This window comes from Neofelis nebulosa, chromosome 5, assembly GCF_028018385.1.
Source record: "Neofelis nebulosa isolate mNeoNeb1 chromosome 5, mNeoNeb1.pri, whole genome shotgun sequence".
Taxonomy (NCBI): Eukaryota; Metazoa; Chordata; class Mammalia; order Carnivora; family Felidae; genus Neofelis; species Neofelis nebulosa.
Window position 1 is genome coordinate 84,354,161 of NC_080786.1, and position 20,510 is coordinate 84,374,670.

At 41.9% G+C, this 20,510-nt stretch overlaps 1 protein-coding gene across 4 annotated transcripts in view; it reads right to left on the reverse strand.

The window, feature by feature from the left end:
* Window positions 1-474: 474 nt before the first annotated feature.
* The window catches only part of LOC131512343 (probable cation-transporting ATPase 13A4), a 155,598-nt gene continuing 135,562 nt past the window's right edge, over window positions 475-20,510 (reverse strand). For all 4 annotated transcript variants that reach the window (XM_058730867.1, XM_058730868.1, XM_058730866.1 and 1 more), the window contains 5 exons: window positions 16,536-16,707; window positions 15,346-15,539; window positions 13,894-13,982; window positions 10,452-10,532; window positions 475-5,288 (listed from right to left, as the gene is read on the reverse strand). In XM_058730867.1, the coding sequence (XP_058586850.1) occupies window positions 5,076-5,288; window positions 10,452-10,532; window positions 13,894-13,982; window positions 15,346-15,539; window positions 16,536-16,707 (749 nt within the window). In that variant the 3' untranslated portion in view covers window positions 475-5,075. The remainder of the gene's footprint in view (window positions 5,289-10,451; window positions 10,533-13,893; window positions 13,983-15,345; window positions 15,540-16,535; window positions 16,708-20,510) is intronic.

The following is a 20,510-nucleotide window of genomic DNA, read 5'->3' on the forward strand; positions in this document are numbered from 1 at the left end:
TCTGTGCTCCCACAGCCACAACACTGTCAGGATTCTCTCCACCCGCCTTTTATTGCACTGTGACACACAGAACACAGGACGGTTTAGCTCTTCCTCTCTTTCTCTCTCTCCCTCGCTGCCCTCCCTCTCTCTCCATCACAGCTTCCCAAGTCCTTGCAAAAGTTCTGAAAGTTAGGGTGAAGCCAGAGAACAGAGAGAATACACACCCAGTCGTACTCAAACTTCCCTTGTCCTCCAAAACCTTGTTCCTTGGTTTTTAAACAAAGTGCCCTGCCCCAGTTTTCCCTCCCCTTGGGTTGAGCATATCCCTGAGAGAGCTTTTGTCCCTGCACACACATTCACTCCTTGGGTCTCCTACACATTGAGAGTGTCTTTGCAACACATGCCTAACCCATCTAACTCCACAGCATACCTCCGCACTCTGCCATGTAAATGGGCAGCCGGACTGATGAAGCTTCCATGTTGGAATCACTATACTTTGCACTTTGTGTTTTTATTCATAGTCCTATTGTTTTAGTTCAGCTTCTTTGTACTGCATGGAAAGCAGATGTTCACAGACAAAGGAGGAAAAATAAATCAACAAAATGTCCTAGTGATTACATTTTTTATTCAATCATGTCACAGCTGCTTGCCGAGCCCCAACCACTGCCCTGTGCTGGGTGCTGAGTGGGCAGATGAGAAGTATCAGGCTTGGTCCCTACCCTCAGAGAATGTGCACTCTAGTTAAAGTGGAGTTGGGTGGGAGTTGGAGGAATTCAAAATGGCACAGGACCATAATGCATGATCAAAAGAGGTGCCTGTCACACAAAGGAGACATTTGAGGACTGCGAGCAGTGTGTAGACAGAAGAGATCTCCCTTCGGGCTTGCAGACCAGGTGGCATTCTAACTGGGTCTTGAGAATGGGTGGGATTTGGGCGTGTGGGGATGAGAGTAAGAATTATCGATGCCCCCAAAAAGAAAACAGCATGAGCAAAGGTATTGAGTTGGGAAAGTCCCTGTATGCCTGGAGTGAGTGAATTACCGAGTGCTGGCAATAATGAGCTACCAATTGGCGTGAGGGAGGTTAGCCTAAAGCCAAGACAGAGTCCATATGACTCGAAAATGCTGGACAAAGTGGAGGCCAAGCAAAATTCAAGCAAAGATATAGGTTTCTGCTTCTGGAGACCTAAATCACAAACCAGAGCTATATCTGCTCCCACAAAATAAGCTGTAGGGCTCTGGTTATTGGATTTTACTCCTCAGCGATGGGAGTTGACCTTTCTGTGACTGATGATCAAATTCAAGAGAACTAAAATCTCTTTTTGGAAGCAATTACACTTGTCACGGCAGTCCACTGGATGGTTACCTTGCCTTGATTGCCTTCTTGTTCTTCAATGCTACAAACCTTTCATCCAGGAGAAACATGGGAGAGTGACAGAGCAGAGAACTCATTGGCAGAAGTCCTGCATCTGAACGCAGCTCCAGCTCCTACATGCCCTTGTACAAGTTACTGAGACTTTTGGAGGGTCTGGTACCTCATCAAAAGAAGGAGGATAGTAATTCTTGCCCTGCCTTCCTCTTTAGATTGTCATGAGGCTTAAACAAGAGAATGAGTGCAAAAGTTTTTGTAGACGGTAGTGCCCTGTTACCAAGCGGGGAATAATGGTGTCTACAGCATTAGGAAATGTCTAAAACTTTGTAAAGGTGTGATTTTGATTCCACATTCCTGGAGTATTAGCCACAGTGAAAGACCCCACTGCAGAAAAGGAAAAAGGTTGATTTTATAACACCAGAATTACAGATTGTGCTTGCCTCTTTTGCACAGAATGACTTATTGCAGCATAAACTAAATACAGGACTCTGAATAAATACTTGCTTTTCTAGCCATTGCATCTGCAAGTGTGCACACGCACCCTTCTGTGAGCTCAGAGGATGCAGATGGCACGGACATATTTCCATTCTCAGATCATTACACGTTTAGTGAGAAGAACCCAGAGCCAGAGTTCCTCTCTGTGGGTCAGAGCTGTGTACCTTGGAGCGAACATACAGGGGACCTTTTAAATGATGTGGATCAGATGACTGTGTCCTTTTCTCCTCCAAGTCCTGGTCAGACACGCATATCAGGCGCAGGTACTCTGACCTCAGGTTTGGCACGTTCTCCCACATTTTCTTTACTGATTTTTTTCAAGCAGCTCTTTCTATGAAAACACACACATCAGAAGTATGTCCCAGCTGTCAGTTTGGTGGTCAGGACCCATCAGTGGGTACCTGTTTTCTAGAATCTTATCCCCAACCAAAGCCACCTTCCAAGGTACAGAGCAGTCAAGCCCATTTGACTGTGGGACCTCACAGGGCTATAAATCTGTCCTCCCCAGCCTGTCTCCCCACAATAGGCAGCCTGATATTCTATGTGGGCAGTGACAGTAAATGGTTCACATCACAGCATAAGATTGAGACATGTGCATATCAAGTCTGAAAAGGATCTGGCAGGTAATTGAATTCCATCAGATAGTTGACTTCCACCTCTAATTGGTCTCTGAATATCCCCTTGTACTGCCAATGTCATGGGGCACACACCTCATGGGTCACCAGCTTCCACTGCTTTTTGAGCTGTTGGGGCAGTGGTCTTCGTGTCAGCCTGAAGCCATTCCCACTGTGCCCTTTACACACTGAGCGTGCCACCAGGCACAGGTGGGAGCCTTCTCTCCCACAGGAACCCTTCAAGTATTTGAAAACAACTCTCACATCCCTTGACAATACCCCCCCAACCCCATTTTTTCAAGTAAAGCATTTTCTCACTACCTCTCAGTTACAGTTAACTTCAAGTACAGTTTTCAGAATAAGTCTCTTTTGACAAAGATTTTAGGGTTGTTTGGCTGGTGAGGAAATGGAGTCTTCCCTCTCTGTTTTCCTGCCAGTCTTGTTGAATCACTGAGGATGGAACTTAGGACCAAGGTAAGAGCAACTCAGAGTCTCAGAAAGACAGACAGACACTCATGGGTTTTAGTTTTGTTTTTTTTTTTAACCTGCCTCTAGCCCAAGCTTGGCAGGGTGCCTGGCATTCATTTGAACATTAGGGCCTGGTATTAGCAAAAGGTTGCTTCCTTCCACCTGGCGAATAAGAAACCTATTCTTTGTTTTACTGTGAGATCACCCCAAACACCCAGCCCTGCTGGAGCTTTGTAATTAGGAGGTATTTGGAAACAACAGAAGGTTTGCTCAGGAGATCTGTGTCTGAGGCCTGGGTCTGCTCTCCTTACTCTGAATCTCAGTTTCCTCACGTGTAAAAGTGGATGATAAGCCCTTCCTTGCCTGAGTCTGAGTGAATCATGCAATGCAAATGAGACAAGAGAGGTGACAGCACCTGGTAAGGGGATCTTCTAGGTGGGAATGCCCTTGCCCAGGACTAGGTTGTAGACCATCTCCAGCCTGCCATGTTGAAAAATGAGAAAACTACGAGTTTTAGAAAAAGACATTCAGAGCTACCATATCTCTGCTGTGGCTAACTTTGTAAAAGGAAACATTTCTTTCTGTACCAAGGAAGACAATGATTCTGCAGCCTATTTACATGATTCTTCACACCCTATTTTAAAACCAGAAGCAACAAGATACTTTCATGGCTGAGAAACACTGTGTTTCCAGAATTATCTGCAGCCACAGAGCCTCCAGCCATGCTCCAGAATTCAGCCAGGGAAGGGAATGCTTGCAGAGGCTATTGATAAGGAGAAAAGCCAGCTTGGGACACTCCCCCGTCCAGAACCTTCACCTAGGATTTGAGGTTTGTAATGAAAATTTTGCTTTTGCTTTAAAATACTATCTGTGGATGTTTTCCTAAAACTCATAGTTGTCTGCTGAGCTAACAGAAATCTGGATGTTTTCTATGCTAAATGAATCCGAGATAACAAAATTGTAATAGTGATAAAATAAGGGCAATTTCTGTTTCCTGAAAATTGAAGCCTTTTCAAACTTAAGAAATGTGTAGATTGCACTTACATCAATTGATAACATATAATGTTGTGGTACAAGACTAATTTTTCTCAAAAATAATTTCCATTTTGTCCTCAGCCCCACAAATTATGTAGTTGGTCCAGCTTGGGTTCCTGGGAGAGAAACTAAAGTAGCATGTATCAAAGAGCATCAAAAATTAAGAATTTCGAGATGGCAGCAGCAAAGCATTAAACCAAATGTGGGGCCCTTCTAAGCATGGGGCCCCAGGTGACTGCACAGGTCATGTGCCCATGAAACCAGCCCTAAACACAGGAGACTGTACTTCCCAGCTCCTTTGCCAAACCCTTGATTAATGAGATGTGAGTAGTGGAAGAGAGGCGTTCCACTTTTTGGGTGAGGCAGTGAAAAGCCTTTGTGCCTTCTCCAGTCTCTTCCTTTCCCATCATAGTGAACGTGGAGTACTTGTTTTCAGCCGGTGGAGCCGACAGATTGAAGCAGTCACCACTGAGGAGAGCTAGTCTACAGAGTCACCTGGACCACGAAAGAAGCTCTTGTGTGTTAAGTCACCGAGACAAGGGACTTGTTTGTTACTGAAGCATGAGCTTAGCCCATCCTTCCAAATATGTAGGGGAAGGCCAGAAGCAGAAGAAAATGTCTCAACTCTGAAAGTATTATGCAGGAAAGGAAACCAGACAGTGAAGACTGGTATAATGGCTCTCATGCACTTGTTTTTCCATCAATAAAATAAGAATTCAAAGGTGATCCTTCACATGTTACAGTTCTATGGTTACACATAGTGCTATTTTCAATTCATTTAAAAAATGTTACCTAAGAAAAGAGAGTATATATTCTCCTTGTCCTTTAGCCTCCCAGTCTCTGGGCTGATTGCCATCGTTAGCTCACTCTTGATTCACCAACACCATCAATACTTTCAGAATCAAGAGGAAGGCACTCTTCTGGGGGCAGTGTTCTGCTCTGTAGAAAGTATCTTATCAGGTAAACTTGAGTTTGTGACCGTGATTGGATAGGTTTTTTTATTCCAAAAACTCCAGCTGATTTTGTAAGAGTCCCATTGTTTGAAAATTACTGAAACTGGTCCCTTTTGTCATTGTTTCTATGGTTTATCACCTTAGAGATCACTCTGGCTTCAGAGTTGTTCCTCATTGCTCTCAAACACCGGATTGCTGTAAGACACCCCGCTGCCACACTCTGGCATGTCAGAGTAGGACGTTTGGTTTAGCGGGGGCCAGCTGGGGTCATCTGCCAAGGCCCTCTGCCATATCCGATACTGGCTTTTTGATTGATAGCCAAAACACCTTTTGAATGTTGTCCACAGGGCTCGGTTTTCAATAATGGCCTCCTGCAAAATAAAGAGAGTTATTCTTTACAACCAGAGGTTGGCTATGGTCCTCCATAGACCCTACAGAGGAGCTACCACATTAGCTGCTTAGATCCAGCTTGACAAAAAACTTGAGGCCTGTACGAACAAATCCAATGTGGTTTCATGAGATAGGTCTCAGCCTCTCAAGCTTTTCCACTCAAGGAGCTCTTCTGGGAAAAGAGAGAGTTCCCAGTTTTAAGAATCTGGAAACATAGGTTGAAGTAGTCTGCCTCGAGGGTGAAATTCCTTTTGAATCTCATATATAAATTAAATTTAAAATCATTCAAATTCTGCAGTCCACTCCCTACCACACCCCATGGAATAACCCTATAGAAAGATGTGGCTTTGGTGTGCCCTGCCATACGACTGCATAGTCCCGAATACAGGTCAATAAATTGGAATGTGGGCCACAGTCTTACACCTGGACAGATCTGGATTCAAGTTCCAGCTCTGACATCTATTATGGGCAAATCAGTTACCTTATCTGAGCTTCAGTGATTAGAAATAATAATTCCTTCTTTGTGTAACTCTCCTTACAATGTAGGGCAGGGCATGGTATAGATGCCTCCCTTTACCACCTTTATGAATTATTTATTTAACAAATAGCTATGGGGGCATCTGGGTGGCTTAGTCAGTTAAGCCTCCTACTTTGGCTCAGGTCATGATCGCGTGGTTTATGGGTTTGAGCTCTGTGCTGACAGCTCAAAGCCTGGAGCTTGCTTCAGATTATTTGTCTCTGTCTTTCTCTGCCCCTCCTCCCTCATGCTCTGTCTCCCTCTCCTTGAACAATAAATAAACATCAAAAAATTTTTTTTAAATAAATAAATAAGACAATAAGCTATGTACTGTGGCCCTATTCACTGTGGCCTCTTTCATCCACAAGTATTTCACTACAATGCAGATTACAGAAGATATGTCTCTTTGGAAACATTTTGGACTGCCATTTTATTTCATGAGTTAGACTGAGCCTCAAACAGATCTCAAGTTATAACATAATTCAGAGTGTATAAGAGGTTATTGTGTTATTTTTTCATTTTTATCGTAAGTCATAAAAGTTAACCATCTTAGAAGTTATCTTGAGAAAAACAAAAAATATGAGAAGCCTGCTGTCCCACAGAATGAGAACTCATTTTGGTGTCTATCAGTGGTATCTTTGCTAGACTGGAAGAATCAATTCTATGGGATTCCACAAGGACCTTTGTCAGGGTAGTAGTTTTCCTAAATTCCACCCATCTTTGATATTGGAGTCCCATTGCCAATGGAAATAATAGAGAACAGCTAGTCTGAATCTTTCTGTCTCAAAAAATGGATCATCTGTTAGCAGGCTGTTAAAGACCCACCCAGCCATCTCAAAAGCATCTTGTAAACTTCAGGGCTCACCTAGCCAGACTTGTTATTCTACTTTTTCATTTTGTACTCAGCCCCACAAATTATTACTTTCCCACAGCAAGTTGTTTTTTTGTTTTTTGTTTCGTCCTTCTTAATTAAAAAGAGAACGGTAGTTCTCCATCGAGCTGGAATAGGGCAGGATCATAGGTATCCAATTACTGGTCTTAAAGTCTAACTTACCTCTAGGATATCTTATCAGGTTTTAAACAAAAAAACAAACAAACAAAATGAAACAAAACCAAACACACATACAGACACACAACAGAGAGACTTTAGTGCTATAAGACATGCCTCGAGTGTTATCACAATTCTAGAAATATAATGGCCTGTCTCACCTTGCTGGTCTGGATTGGGAAACTGAAGGACCGAGAAGTAACCCGTTCTGTCACTCTACATTATAAATTAAATGTAGAACTAGAAACAAAAGGAAACCCTTGAAGAAATATGATTTGTAAAACAAAACAAAACAAAACAAAAAACATAAAACAAACAAAAACTTCACCACACAAGCTCTTCAGATTGGCTACTAAAATAATTCACACATACATACATACATACACACACACACATATATACACAAACACATAAGTAATAAAAACGAGAAGGATTAAAGCTATCCAGATTAGCTCCTATGCCTTTCAGTTGGAGGTTAGATCATGAGAAAGCAAGGTGAGGATAAGATCCCAATCAAAACTGCTCTAAAATTAGGGATAGTCTTAGTCCTCTCAGCAGACCAGGAAATATTTAGAACTGTGCAACAGGAGGCCAGCCATCCCCCATGCCTGTCCCTTGAAACCTCTCTGGACCATCTTTGTCACCAGCTGGCCACCAATCTTTAGTATCTCCTGTCAGATATACCTAGAGCTATGTGAGGAAAACATCTTGCTGCATCCGTGATAGCCTGCGGTCTTTACCTACTCTGCTCACCTCATAGGGCATGAAATCTTAGTGTCTGTAATTCTCCATTACAACTTCCTTCAACCACAGACTCAAATGGCTTTGGTTTGTTCCTGAATGCCTACTGACAGCAGAAGGTAACTTCGAATAAGTGAAGACTGCCATGCAGGAGCCTGGGGGTGAGAGCTAGGACCCCACAGCATCATTTCTCGGTGTGAAAGCTGCTGGGAACCCCACTGAACATCTACACCGGTCTCCATTTCTCAGTGGACTCGAGAAACAAAGGAGAAACTTAATCTTTCGTGAGTGTCAAATTATCCTCTCCATCTGCTGGAGGCAAGCAGCGTCACTTCTTAACACTTAATAATTGAACAAAGCTTTACCCAGTTTCTATTAGAATAAAGCAGGCTTTTAGACACTGTAGATACTGAGATGAGTTCTTGCCAGTGCCGTTTACACAATCTACACACTTGCTGTAGACTGTGAGCAGCACCCCTCCATCATCAGGATCTGCCTCGAATTGCACCCTAGGTCATGGCACAGGGTCAACAAATGTTTGTGGAGTGAATGAAATGAAAGCCTGCATGACTGATAGATACAAACTAAGAAATGCTAAGTATCACAAGAGATAACATAATGATAATAGTTTATATTTATCAAACATTTACTACATGCTTTTCTGTGTTCAACTTTCATGCTCACAGTAACCCTGTAAGGTTAGGTACCCTTATTATCACGGCATTTCAGATGAGAAAACGGAGACATAGAGAAGTGGAGTTGCAAGGGCTGCCCAGAGTCAGGCGGCAAGAAAGGATTCTAACCCAGGTGAACTACTTCTGGCTTATGCTTTCTTTTAACTGCAAACATAGTGACATTCGAATGGCTTCCTGCTAGAGGATTATGGGAGACTTTGTTGCTCGATTACCTATAGCACAATCCTCCCAACTTTTTCCTGCCCACCTAAGAGGAAAAAACTCACACACAATCTTAGCAAATCTGTCTAATGTTTGGCATAGATCCACTTTCCCAGAATCCTTTTCTCCTCAGGATGACAATAAGACACAGTTCTGACCAGTGAGGCATAAGAGGAAGTCTGCAGGGTGGCTATAGAAAATGACTTTGTTTCCTTATAAAAGGTTCATACTTAAGGGAAGAAAAGCTTGCTGGTGCCTCTCCTTCCATTTTTTTTTCCTGCATCAAAACACAGGTAATGCTCAGCTATGCGGAAGCTATCTGGACACCATAAGCAATACATGCAAATATGAAAGGCCCGTATCTAAAGATGGGGAGGCAGAAGAGAGAAAGATTGATGATCCCCAATGACACCACTGAGTTGCTGAACCAACTCTATGGCCACTTACCTCGAATCTTCCGGTTAAGTGAGACAATAAATATCTTGACTGTTTAAACCACTGTTACTTGACTCACCCATCCAGGCTTTGGGAAAGATTCATGAAGACGATACTACTACTGCTGTGCCATAGAGGATGGAATAGCATTCCCATAAGGAGATATTGGGGGAAGCTATACCAGGCAGAGGAAATAATGTGATCACTGACAGGGACAAGGTACGAACATAAGATTATCCTTTAAAGGGCAAGGTTCATCCTTCTGCAGCTGGGTATGAGGACACTCATGGGACCCTCTCTTATTAATTTGGTGGCTTTGGAGACCATATGGGTTAGCACGGTACTTCACAGTGTGGTCCCTCCACCAGCAGTATCAGAATCACCTGACAAACACTTGTGCCTATTCTAGACCTTTGAATCGGAAATGCTAGGGGAAGGGCTGGGCACCTGGGTTTTAATAAACCCTCCAGGTGACTCTGATGCCCACTCAAGTTTGAGAAGTCCTGGATATGCACACAGAGAGAGGCTCTAGTACCTTAATTCTATGTTCTTTTCTGCCACTGGCTCCTGTGTGGTTTTTACCGTGCCTGTTAAGGAAGGTGCTGCAGAGAAGTCAGGTTCCAGGGATTCTCCCCTCACTGGCATAAGGCTGTGTTTGCCACTGGAAACATTGCCACCCAGACTGGGGACAGATGGAATCTGATGCTCACCTCCCCTTTGACACAGATGTCTTTTCTAACGGTGACCCCTGTTCTCCAGGAGGCTTTGAAGAATGAAGATTTGGTCTAAATAACAGCGCTGAAGGAGGAGAGTGAACCACATAGCCAAAGAAAGGAGACCACAAACTCATTTCACTGAGGAAATGGAGTAAATGGGAGATGAAGAATCAAATCTAAGAAAAGCTCACTATGAATCTTATTTCCCATGTGTAAAGTAAAAGAAATAGACGTTGTTAAGTGAAAGAATCCAGACATAAAAGGCCACGTATTCTATGATTCCCTTTATGTGAAATGTCCTGATAGGTAAATGCGTGGAGACCGAAAGTAAATTAGTGGTTGCCAAGGGGTGAAGAAGGGGGAAGGGGGAATGAGGAACGACTGCTAATGGGTACAGGATTTCTTCTGGGGTGATGAGAATGTTCTGGAATTAGTGGTGATGGTTGCACAACTCAGTGAGCTGCACACTTTTTAAGAAGGCGAATTTTGTAGTATGTGAGTCATACGTAATTTCAAAAAAACGAATTGAGTCAGTTCTCTACTTGTGGATTTTAGAAACGAACAGGTCCTTAGACATCATAATCCCATTCTCTCCAGGTCCACCATGTCGATGAGAAAATTAACACCTTGTTTGGAGCTCACTAGAGGAAAGCACCATTGCTCATGTCACCAGGGCAGGGAGCCTCTTGGACTGCTGACTCTTATCCTCTAAGGCTGTTCCTTTTTTCAGACTCCCAAAGAATGCCCCGTCCATCCCTACCCACAGTGATCAGAAGCCGGAGGGCACTTACCTCCACCACAAGGGACACAATGAAGTTGGAGCTGAGCATAATTGTGATGTAAACCCTCCACAGAAGAGGAGTACAGAGAAGCTGGTGGGAGATGGAGAATCACTGTTAGTTTGAAGACAAATAAATGTCAGAAAGCTGTTCACATGTTCACAGTGTACATTTTCATAGGTTATAAATCACATGGGTAATAGACATGCTTACATGTAGACATTACATGTGTGCATATTAGAGGCACACACATAATAACGGAAACTATGATTGCTGCTTTTATTCTTTTATCTTTCTTTCTTCTCCTTTTTATTTTTTGGTGCCCCTGTAATTTCTCAATTTCCCCAAATCAATTCGATCAAAATTTGACAAATTTGATAAAAGTGTTTTTGTTTGCTTGCGTTGCTCGCTTTTATGAGGGAATACAGGAATGTGGCTCTATTCCCAGGAGGCTCTGATGGTACACAAGTCGAATGTGACAGGGGCAGTGTTGCCCTTGTCTCTCTGGTGCCACATCTCCCCTCAGCTGAGCCCTGCTTTGCAGCCCCGAGCCACGGCTTTACCCTCAGGGCTGTGTGCACGGCTGTACAGATGGTGCCATGACAAGGGTACTCACCAGTGGGGCAAGTGGAGCTGGATGGGAATAGATGTCTGGCTAGATAAATGAGTGGATGGATGGATGAAATGAAACCAAGTGCACACTGCTGTACCCGGCACTGTCTCATATACTGCCTTCTACACTGGGGGGATTATAAACTGGTACAACTCTATGGAGGGCAATGCCATTAAAATTAAAAGTGGAAAACCATTTCTGGGAGTTTATCCTAGAGACAGACTTGTACATGCCTGAAATGGTATATGTATAAAGTTATTTTATTGCAGCTTTGTTTGGAATAGCAAAACATTGGAAGCAACCTAAATGTCTATCAACGGGGGCTGCGTATAAATTATGGTACATATATGTATATTGAAACAATATATTAACGTAAAAAGAGGAATGAGGAAGCTCTATGTACTGTCGTGGGACAATTACCAAAATACACTGTAACATGAAAGATCGTGGTGCGGAACCGTGTGTGGTCGGGGCAGCCATGGGCATGCCCCATGAGGGTCTCCTGCCAGGAGAGTAAGTAGCAGGTGCTCCAGTGCTACCCTTGGAATCTCCCACCACATCTACCCTGAGCCCACACTCCTCATGAGTTGCTCCTCATGAGTGGCTCATAGAAGACCTGAGGATGGCAGGTCTTCTAATCACACTCATTCTTATGAGATACTAGAGACCTGTGATGGGCAACTGTGGCTGGGCTTTCTTAGAACTGCACTGCAGTCTGAAACCCTACCCTCTGGCCCTCCTTCTGTCGCTCCTTCATGGGGGTCAGACCTACATCATAAGGTGCCACCCTCCCCTTCTCTTTGGGCTTCCTCGTCTTTTTGCCCCTACAGGCATTTCCTCCATAGCTTGCTCACACGTCTCATCTCATTTTGCCATCTTCAGCTCAGAAGACCTGGAAAAATTTAATAGTCTGCTATTTGTGTAAGAATGTGGCAGAATACACATATAAGAAATATGTATATGGGGCGCCTGGATGGCTCAGTCGGTTGGGCATCCGACTTCGGCTCAGGTCATGATCTCACGGTCCATGAGTTCGAGCCTTGCATCAGGCTATGTCTGTCAGTTCAGAGCCTGGAGCCTGCTTCGGATTCTGTGTTTCCCTCTTTCTCTGCCCCTCCCCCACTCACGCTCTGTCTCTATCAAAAAATGAATAAACATTTAAAACAATTTAAAAAAGGAAATATATATATGTGTGTGTGTGCGTGTCTGTGTGTGTGTGTAGGCATATGTATAAAATATGTGTATAAAATAAAGTGTCGTCATCAGTAGCCTCCAGAGAGGAGACCTGGTAGCAGGGGAAAAAGGATGAGAGGACAGAACTTTTTAACTTTTGAATATTAAACTTTGTGAATGTATCTCTATTTTTTAAAAAATGCAATTTTTTAAAATGAGCAATAACTAGGTTACAAAACAGCATGATTCCATTTAAAGTAAACTGCATAAATCAGTCAATGCACTTTTATAATATACAAAGTTTCAAAGATGGAAGGATAGAGTGAATACTGTTATAATTTTCTCTGCCTGCATATTCACATTTTCTAGAATGTACCCACAATTTTATGTAATAAGAAGAAAAATAATTATTTTTAGGGCGAGCAATAATTCTCTGCAGACTCCTTGGCAGTCATGTTGGCAGTGACCCCACACAGGTCCCCCCAAAACTAAATAGGCTTCCTATTTTGTTGTACCAGAGGAATCAGCCTCTCTGTAAGACTCTTTCTTCTTAAAGAGTGTGACTAAACCCAACATATCTTAACCCTAACTTCTGCAGGATTAAGAAGTTTTAACTCACTTAGAAGTCTAGCAGCCAAAGACTATCTCCATGACTGCTTACTCGAATTCATGAACATATTTAACAATAGTGGCAATTACGCTGTTAACCACAGCGATACAATTATCACAAGGAAAACCGAATGTAGACATGAGTTTGTATGTCACGTGTCAAGAAGGGTTTGTGAAGGTTTTGCTGGTTTGCAATGAACTGTGAGCTTCCAGTGCTCATCTCCATTTAGGAACCTGATCTACAAGGATCAGTCATTTACTGCCCTTATGTGCCATGGGTTATGTTAGGCACTGGTAATATGAAACTGAATAAGATAGGACCTTGGCCTTCATGACACGTGTCTTTGAGTTGGAGAGGTGGGCAGGCAGGCTCACGTAGCACTAAGTAAAAAAAGTCCATTCCCTTTTACCATCTCTTCTGTATTCTATTTATTGGTCTAAAGGACATTTGGTAATAATAAACTAATTCAAAAGTATAGGTTAAAGGAATTGAAATGCACATTTCCCCTAGCTTGTATATGTAAAAATTGTCTCATAGATTTTGACATTTGCCTCAAAATTACACACTGTAAGAGAGTTCATGAGGTAAGTTATGGCTCTTTGCAAACAAGTTTTGCAGACATTAAGTATGAACATACAAACACGTCTTTATAGAGATTTTTTTTTAAAGATGTAAGTACAGATTTGAGAATTAACAGAAAAAGTGTTATAGGCAAACTGTTTTCAACAGCTTCAAAACAGAAGGGCTTAGGGGAAAAAATTTTCTTACGCTTGAAACAGTGTATGTATATAGATTTTTCCATTCTTACAGGGATCTTTTAAAAGAAAAATGGCCAATGCTTCTGAAATATTTGAAATCAAGACTAGACAGAATCTTATTTCCTGGCTGGCTTAAATTTAAAAAAAATACAAATAAATGTAGTATTCTTTTTTAACTCGACTATTCCAAAAGGATAATCAGTGTCACGAGTCCATGTCAATTGCCACCGTGACCTGCTTCTTGCAGTCAGGGTATTATATAACAGTAAACCATCATCATAGCCCAGAGATAAGACTTACATCCAAACGCCTATATAATTCTGGAATATCAGCAAATAGAATGAAGAGACACACACCCAGCTGTATGACCAGCACAAGGACAAATATATCTGAGGAAATAAGAACACAAGCTATCATTTAGAGAAATTGGAGTATATACGGAGTTTCACATCTATTGACAGACATATTCTAGATGAACACTGATTAAGCTTACTTGATTCCTACATCCAAACACAGCATAATAAATGGAAAGTACTCATTTCTATGCAATGGGTCTCACCTCCACAATTTCTATGCATGTCCTTGAAGCAGATGGAAATTTTCACATGCATGTTGTAAGTTTCAATTAATAAAAGTGGGAAATATAGAGAGAGCAATTTTGACCTAATATATTTTCAAAAAATGCCTTCAAGACAGTTAAGTACCCAAGTCTTTTTAATTCAAATCCCCTGTTTCAAATTCTATTCTGGAAAAAAAAGAGGGCTGTAAATAAACAAATATTTAAATTGCAGTAATGTAGAGGTAAGCATTTGACTGCTTTCTCATCCCAAGAAGGAGAAAGGCAAAATAATTTTCTCTAAATAAACTAATTCTTATGAGGACATTGATCCTTCAACTTATGCTTCTAAATTTTCCCAATTAGGGGTGCCTGGGTGGCTCAGTTGTTAAAGCATCCAACTCTTGATTTCGCCTCAGATCACCATTTCATAGTTCATGGGTTCGAGCCCCACATCAGGTTCTGCACTGACAGCATGGAGCCTGCTTGGGATTCTCTCTCTTGCTCTCTCTGCTCCTCCAGTGCTCATGCTCTCTCTCCCTCTCTCTCTGTCGAAATAAATAAGTAAAGGTAAAAATAATTAACTAAATAATTAATTAATTAATTAAATGTTCCCAATTTGAGAGGTAGGGATGTATACAAATGAATGTTCCACAGGGTAACCAGGTCACCCACTTCTCCTAACACACACCGCACTCCAGTCCAGAATGTAAGGAGGTAGCATGTACTTTGGCCAAGAGCCTCCACAATTACTATAGCCAGGTTTCTTCAGGCTGGACCCCCTCCCAGGCTGCCAACCACACAATGCCATCTTAACCATTGTCTTCATGGCAGGAGACATGTTCCAACTGAGTGTTGTGACACTTCTCTCTCTCCACCTCCTCCCAGATGAATTCCGACAAGTACTGACACGTGAGGAAATAAATGCCTCGTCCCAATTTACAGTGGTGCCATGAAAGGACACCTGGAGACAAACTTCTGGTGAAGGAAAGAGGTAGAGGAAGAAGCCCTAGAATTTAATGCAGCTTTGAGGAAAGGAGCTAAGAATGAGGCTGCCAAATGTGTTTATAGAGCCCTGGAGTATAAAGTCAAAGGCTCCAGATAAGCATCAACTCCGCTGCTGCTCCCCGAGTGACCTGGGCATGTCTGTTCCTTCTGATGACCCCTCACCTCTGATCTGGTACAACGCTACTCACAATTTTTATATATGGGCTGCCTAAATGGTTTTCCTTTAGAGAAAATAAGAGCCACGATGATACAGTTGATTGTTCCCAAGAACCATATGGTCGTGTTTTCGAAGCTTGTGAAGGCACCATTACTTCCAATTTTTTCTGGAGCAGTGGGAGAAATGGTTAACTTTGAGATGCTTTCATTTTGCACTGTGCAGGCACTAAAAAGGAAATAAAAAAGGTAATGAACGAAGATGACAGGTCTTTATGGAGCACTGGTATCTACAGGATTCCATGCCCTCAGTGCTTTTGTAATTACCTACACTTTGGGAAAGAATATACTGAAAAATAAGGGGAAAGAAACCAACACAGATAGATCTATATTTTGGATAGATGAATAGATAAAAGATAGATATATGATAGGTAGATAGATAGTTAGATAGACAAGTTATTTATTCAATAATTTGGGTACCCTTCATGTGTAGTAAGGTTATGTGGGAAAAAGATGAGTAAGCCATGAGTTTTTCCTCTTGTGGCTTAAAATCTCTGAATATTGATAAATAGGGTGACCATATAATTTATCATCCAACAGGAGCATATTTGAATGTGAAAGGAAAAGACTAGTATCATCAGCAAAACCGGTAGTTGCCAGAGGAGACATGCGTGGAAGGGGTGGGAAAAATAGATAAAGGGGATTCAGAGGTCCAAACTTCCAGTTATAAAATGAATGTTATGAGGATGCAAATTACAGCATAGGAGCTGTAATCAAAAATAGCATATTAATATATGGTGACAGATGGGCACCACATATCATGGTAAGCAAGGAATGATGTATAGAATGGTCGAATTGATAACTTGTTATTGATGTAACATTGTATGCCAAATATACTTCAAGGATTAATTAATTTAAAAAATTTCACTGGGATATCAGGCTCAAACTGGGGATGTCTGGGCAAATTATAACGCATGGTCACCCTAGGTGTAAAAGAAGGTCATGGATCATTATCACACAAGACAGGCAAAAGTAAGTGCCAATGGATAATATCCTCAAACTGTGCTACAGAGGAGAGAAGATCACTGGAAAATTCCCCAAGGGACTTGAAAGAAAGCCAACGCCTCCAGAAGAATGAAGAACCCTTTACTTCTTGTCATAAGGGCCAGACCATGTTTGATGGAAATTAGGATGTGAGAAGCTGGAATCAGAGTTGTGATAGTACCTGTGCATCTCCATGGAATACCAAGGCTGCCTCTGAACCAGAATGAAGCCCGCAATGTGCATGGCTAAGCTGAGAAGAAGGTTGAGAATCACAGAGAGCAGCAGAGGTGGGGAGATCAGCCGTCCTGCAGGCCTGAAGGGCACCAGCTTGGGGTAGGCACCATTCAAATTCACTACAAAATAAATTCAAGTGTTATGTTTGTGAGAGAAGGAAAATACTGTATTCTTCATCAGAAGAACGGTGTAACTTCTTGGGCCCACACAGCCAAGGAAACTGACAAACTGGAGTACATCAGGGTTTTGAGGGAACAAAATACAATGAATGGCTTCAAACTCAAGTCATAGGAGCAATTCTTCAGGGAGAAGACAAAAACAATCATGAAATGCTTTCAGTTTTGGCTATTTTTTTTAATATATGAAATTTATTGTCAAATTGGTTTCCATACAACACCCAGTGCTCATCCCAAAAGATGCACTCTTTAATGCCCATCACCTACCCTCCCCTCCCTCCCACCCCCCATCAACCCTCAGTTTGTTCTCAGTTTTTAAGAGTCTCTTATACTTTGGCTCTCTCCCACTCTAACCTCTTTTTTTTTTCCTTCCCCTCCCCCATGGGTTTCTGTTAAGTTTCTCAGGATCCACATGAGAGTGAAAGCATATGGTATCTGTCTTTCTCTGTATGGCTTATTTCACTTAGCATCACACTCTCCAGTTCCATCCACGTTGCGACAAAGGGCCATATTTCATTCTTTCTCATTGCCACGGCACTCTCAACAATAGCCAAATTGTGGGAAAAGCCTAAATGTCCATCAACTGATGAATGGATAAAGAAATTGTGGTTCAGTTTTGCCTATTAAATAGGCAAAGCCCATCAAATTATAGGTGAGGGCATGATGATAATGTACACTCTTATACACTGCTTCTGGAAACGTACACTGACACAAACCTTCTGCAGGGCAATTTGGCAATAAATATGAAAACACCGGAAAATGTTCATAACATTTGACATGGTTATTCCATTTCTGGAAATTTGTCTTAGGCTAAAAATATCAGAGATGTAGAAAGATGTTCTTTAGTGCATCACTTACAGTAAACTATGGTACATCTACGTAATGAAACAACAGGCAGTCACTAAGAAGCAATGCTTTAAAATATTCAGTGACAATGGGACACCTGGGTGACTCAGTTGGTTAGGCATCTGACTCTTGATTTCGGGTCAGGTCATGATCTCGTGGTTCGTGAGTTCGAGCCCCGCCTTGGTCTCTGCACTGACGGCGTGGAGCTTGCTTGGGATTTGTTCTCTCTCTGTCCCTCCCCTGCTCACTCTCTCATTCTCAGATAAATAAACATAAGTAAAATAAATTAAATAAACTTAAAAAAATATTCAATGACAAAATGAGAAGTGACATCGGAAAAAATGGCAGAGCAGACAGCCCTAAGGTCCCATCCTTCCACAGAAACATTGAAAAACAAGCAGAAACTATCAAAACTAACTTTTTCAGAACTATGAACAACAAAGGTTTACAGCAGTCAAACAAATGCTGAATCAAGAAAAAGGCAACTTAAAAATGGTAGGAAAGCTTTGTGACATCTGTACTTGCCATTGCCCTACCCCTCCTCAGCTCAGTGGCAATTTCAAAGTCAGTCATTGGCCCTCCCAGTGGAGGACTCTGGTCTGTGGTCACAGAGAGGAAGAGCAAACTGCATCCACTGGGTATGTCCATTCTAACCTGTCTGGGGGTACCTGAAGGACTGGTGCAAGGCACTCATCTCTGTTTCACCTAATGCAAGACTGAACTCAGGGCAGCAGCATCCACTGCTTGAAAACAACTGTAAGGCTCACCAACTACCCACAGTCACCTGGGGCAAAAGATGGCAGTTGAGACATAAAATAATAGCTACGATAAAGAAAAGCTAAAGAATGTTTCTTTGGAAAATTACGGCTTTCAAAAACATATGTGTATTTTGGGGACTATAGAAAACCATGCACACACCTAAGGCAAGTTACCCACTCAGGAAAGACTGGAACAGCCCCTCAGTTTTGAGCTCTGGATGATCTTTGCACTCAGCACAAGCCTGGCTGAGTGTTGAAGGGCCCCAGCACAGAACAAATCTGCAAAGACTGGGAGAGGTTGTTCTTTGTTCATGGTTTGGCACTCATGGAAGTCAAGAAAATCTCTGTCAAAAACACTAGCTAAACAAAAGCTAAAGGAACAGAGATTTCATTGACCATACATGGCAACTGATACAGTCTTTGCAAAAAATAGTTTAGGAAAGTCACCAAACAAATGGACTATGACAGCCTTCAAAAACTAGCAGAACAAAAGCCATCAAGTCCTGGGGAAGGGGGATTTCCAGAGTTATCTGGATTTCCAGAGTTACGACATTATAATATTCAGCAGAACAAAATAAGTTGACAGAAATAACCTCTGAGGACACCCAGACATTGGACTTACTAGACAAAGACTTTGATTATTTTTCTCCAAATCCCAGCTTTTTTTTAAATTTATTTTTTAAATTTACATCCAAGTTAGTTAGCATATAGTGCAACAATGATTTCAGGAGTAGATTCCTCAATGCCCCTTACCCATTTAGCCCATCCCCCCTCCCATAACCCCTCCTGTAACCCTCTGTTCTCCATATTTAAGAGTCTCTTATGTTTTGTCCCCCTCCCTGTTTTTATATTATTTTTGCTACCCTTCCCTTATGTCCATCTGTTTTGTATCTTAAAGTCCTCATATGAGTGAAGTCATATGATATGTTAGACAAAGACTTTAAAACAACTGTTTCAGGGGCGCCTGGTAGCTCAGTCAGTAAAGCATCCGACTTCAGCTCAGGTCATGATCTCGTGGTTTGTGAGTTCGAGCCCCACGTCGGGCTCTGTGTTGACAGCTCAGAGCCTGGAGCCTGTTTCGGATTCTGTGTCTCCCCCTCTCTCTGCCCCTCCCATGCTCATGCTCTGTTTCTGTCTCTCAATAATAAATAAATGTTAAAAAAATTTTATAAAACAACTCTCTTTTTTTTAATGTTTCTATTTATTTTTGAGACAGAGAGAATCAGAGCATGAGCAGGGGAGGGGCAGAGAGAGGGGGAGACACAGAATCCGAAGTGGGCTCCAGGTTCTGAGCTGTCAGCACAGAGCCCGACACGGGGCTCGAACCCACGAACCATGAGATCGTGACCTGAGCCAAAGTCGGACGCTCGACTGACTGAGCCACCCAGGCGCCCCGAAAACAACTCTTTCAAATATGCTCAAAGAAATTAGGAAACAATGTATGAACAAAATGAAAATGTCAATAAAAAGACAGAATATATGAAAAGGAGCCAAAAGAAATTCTTTCTAAAGAATCTTTTTTATAATTTCTACCTCTTCATTGACATTCTTTCTTTTGTCCAGTAAAAGTAACTATTTGAGTGGCGCCTGGGTAGTTCAGTTGGTTAAGCATCTGACTTTGGCTCAGATCATGATCTCACAGTCTGTGAGTTCACCATCTGTGCTGACAGCTCAGAGCCTGGAACCTGCTTTAGATTCTGTGTCTCCCTCTCTCTGGCCCTCCTTCACTCGTGCTTTGTTTCTCTTTCTCTCTCTCTCTCTCTCAAAAATAAATAAAAATAAAAACTAAAAATATTTTTAAAAAGTAACTATTTGAGCAAATATAAAAGGCTGTAGGGGCACCTGGGTGGCTCAGTCGGTTAAGCATCCAACTTGGGCACAGGTCATGATCTTGCAGTTCATGGTTTCAAGCCCCACATTGGGCTCTGCACTGACAGAACAACTGAGAGCTATTACTTAATGAGTACAGAGTTTCTGTTTGGGGAAATGTAAAAATTTTGGAAGTAAAGAGTGGCAATGATTGCACAAAACTGTGAATGTAATTAATGCCCCTGAACTATATGTTTAAAAATGGTCAAAATGGCACATTTTATGTTATGTATATTTTACCACAATAAAAAATAATTAAAATATTTAATGACA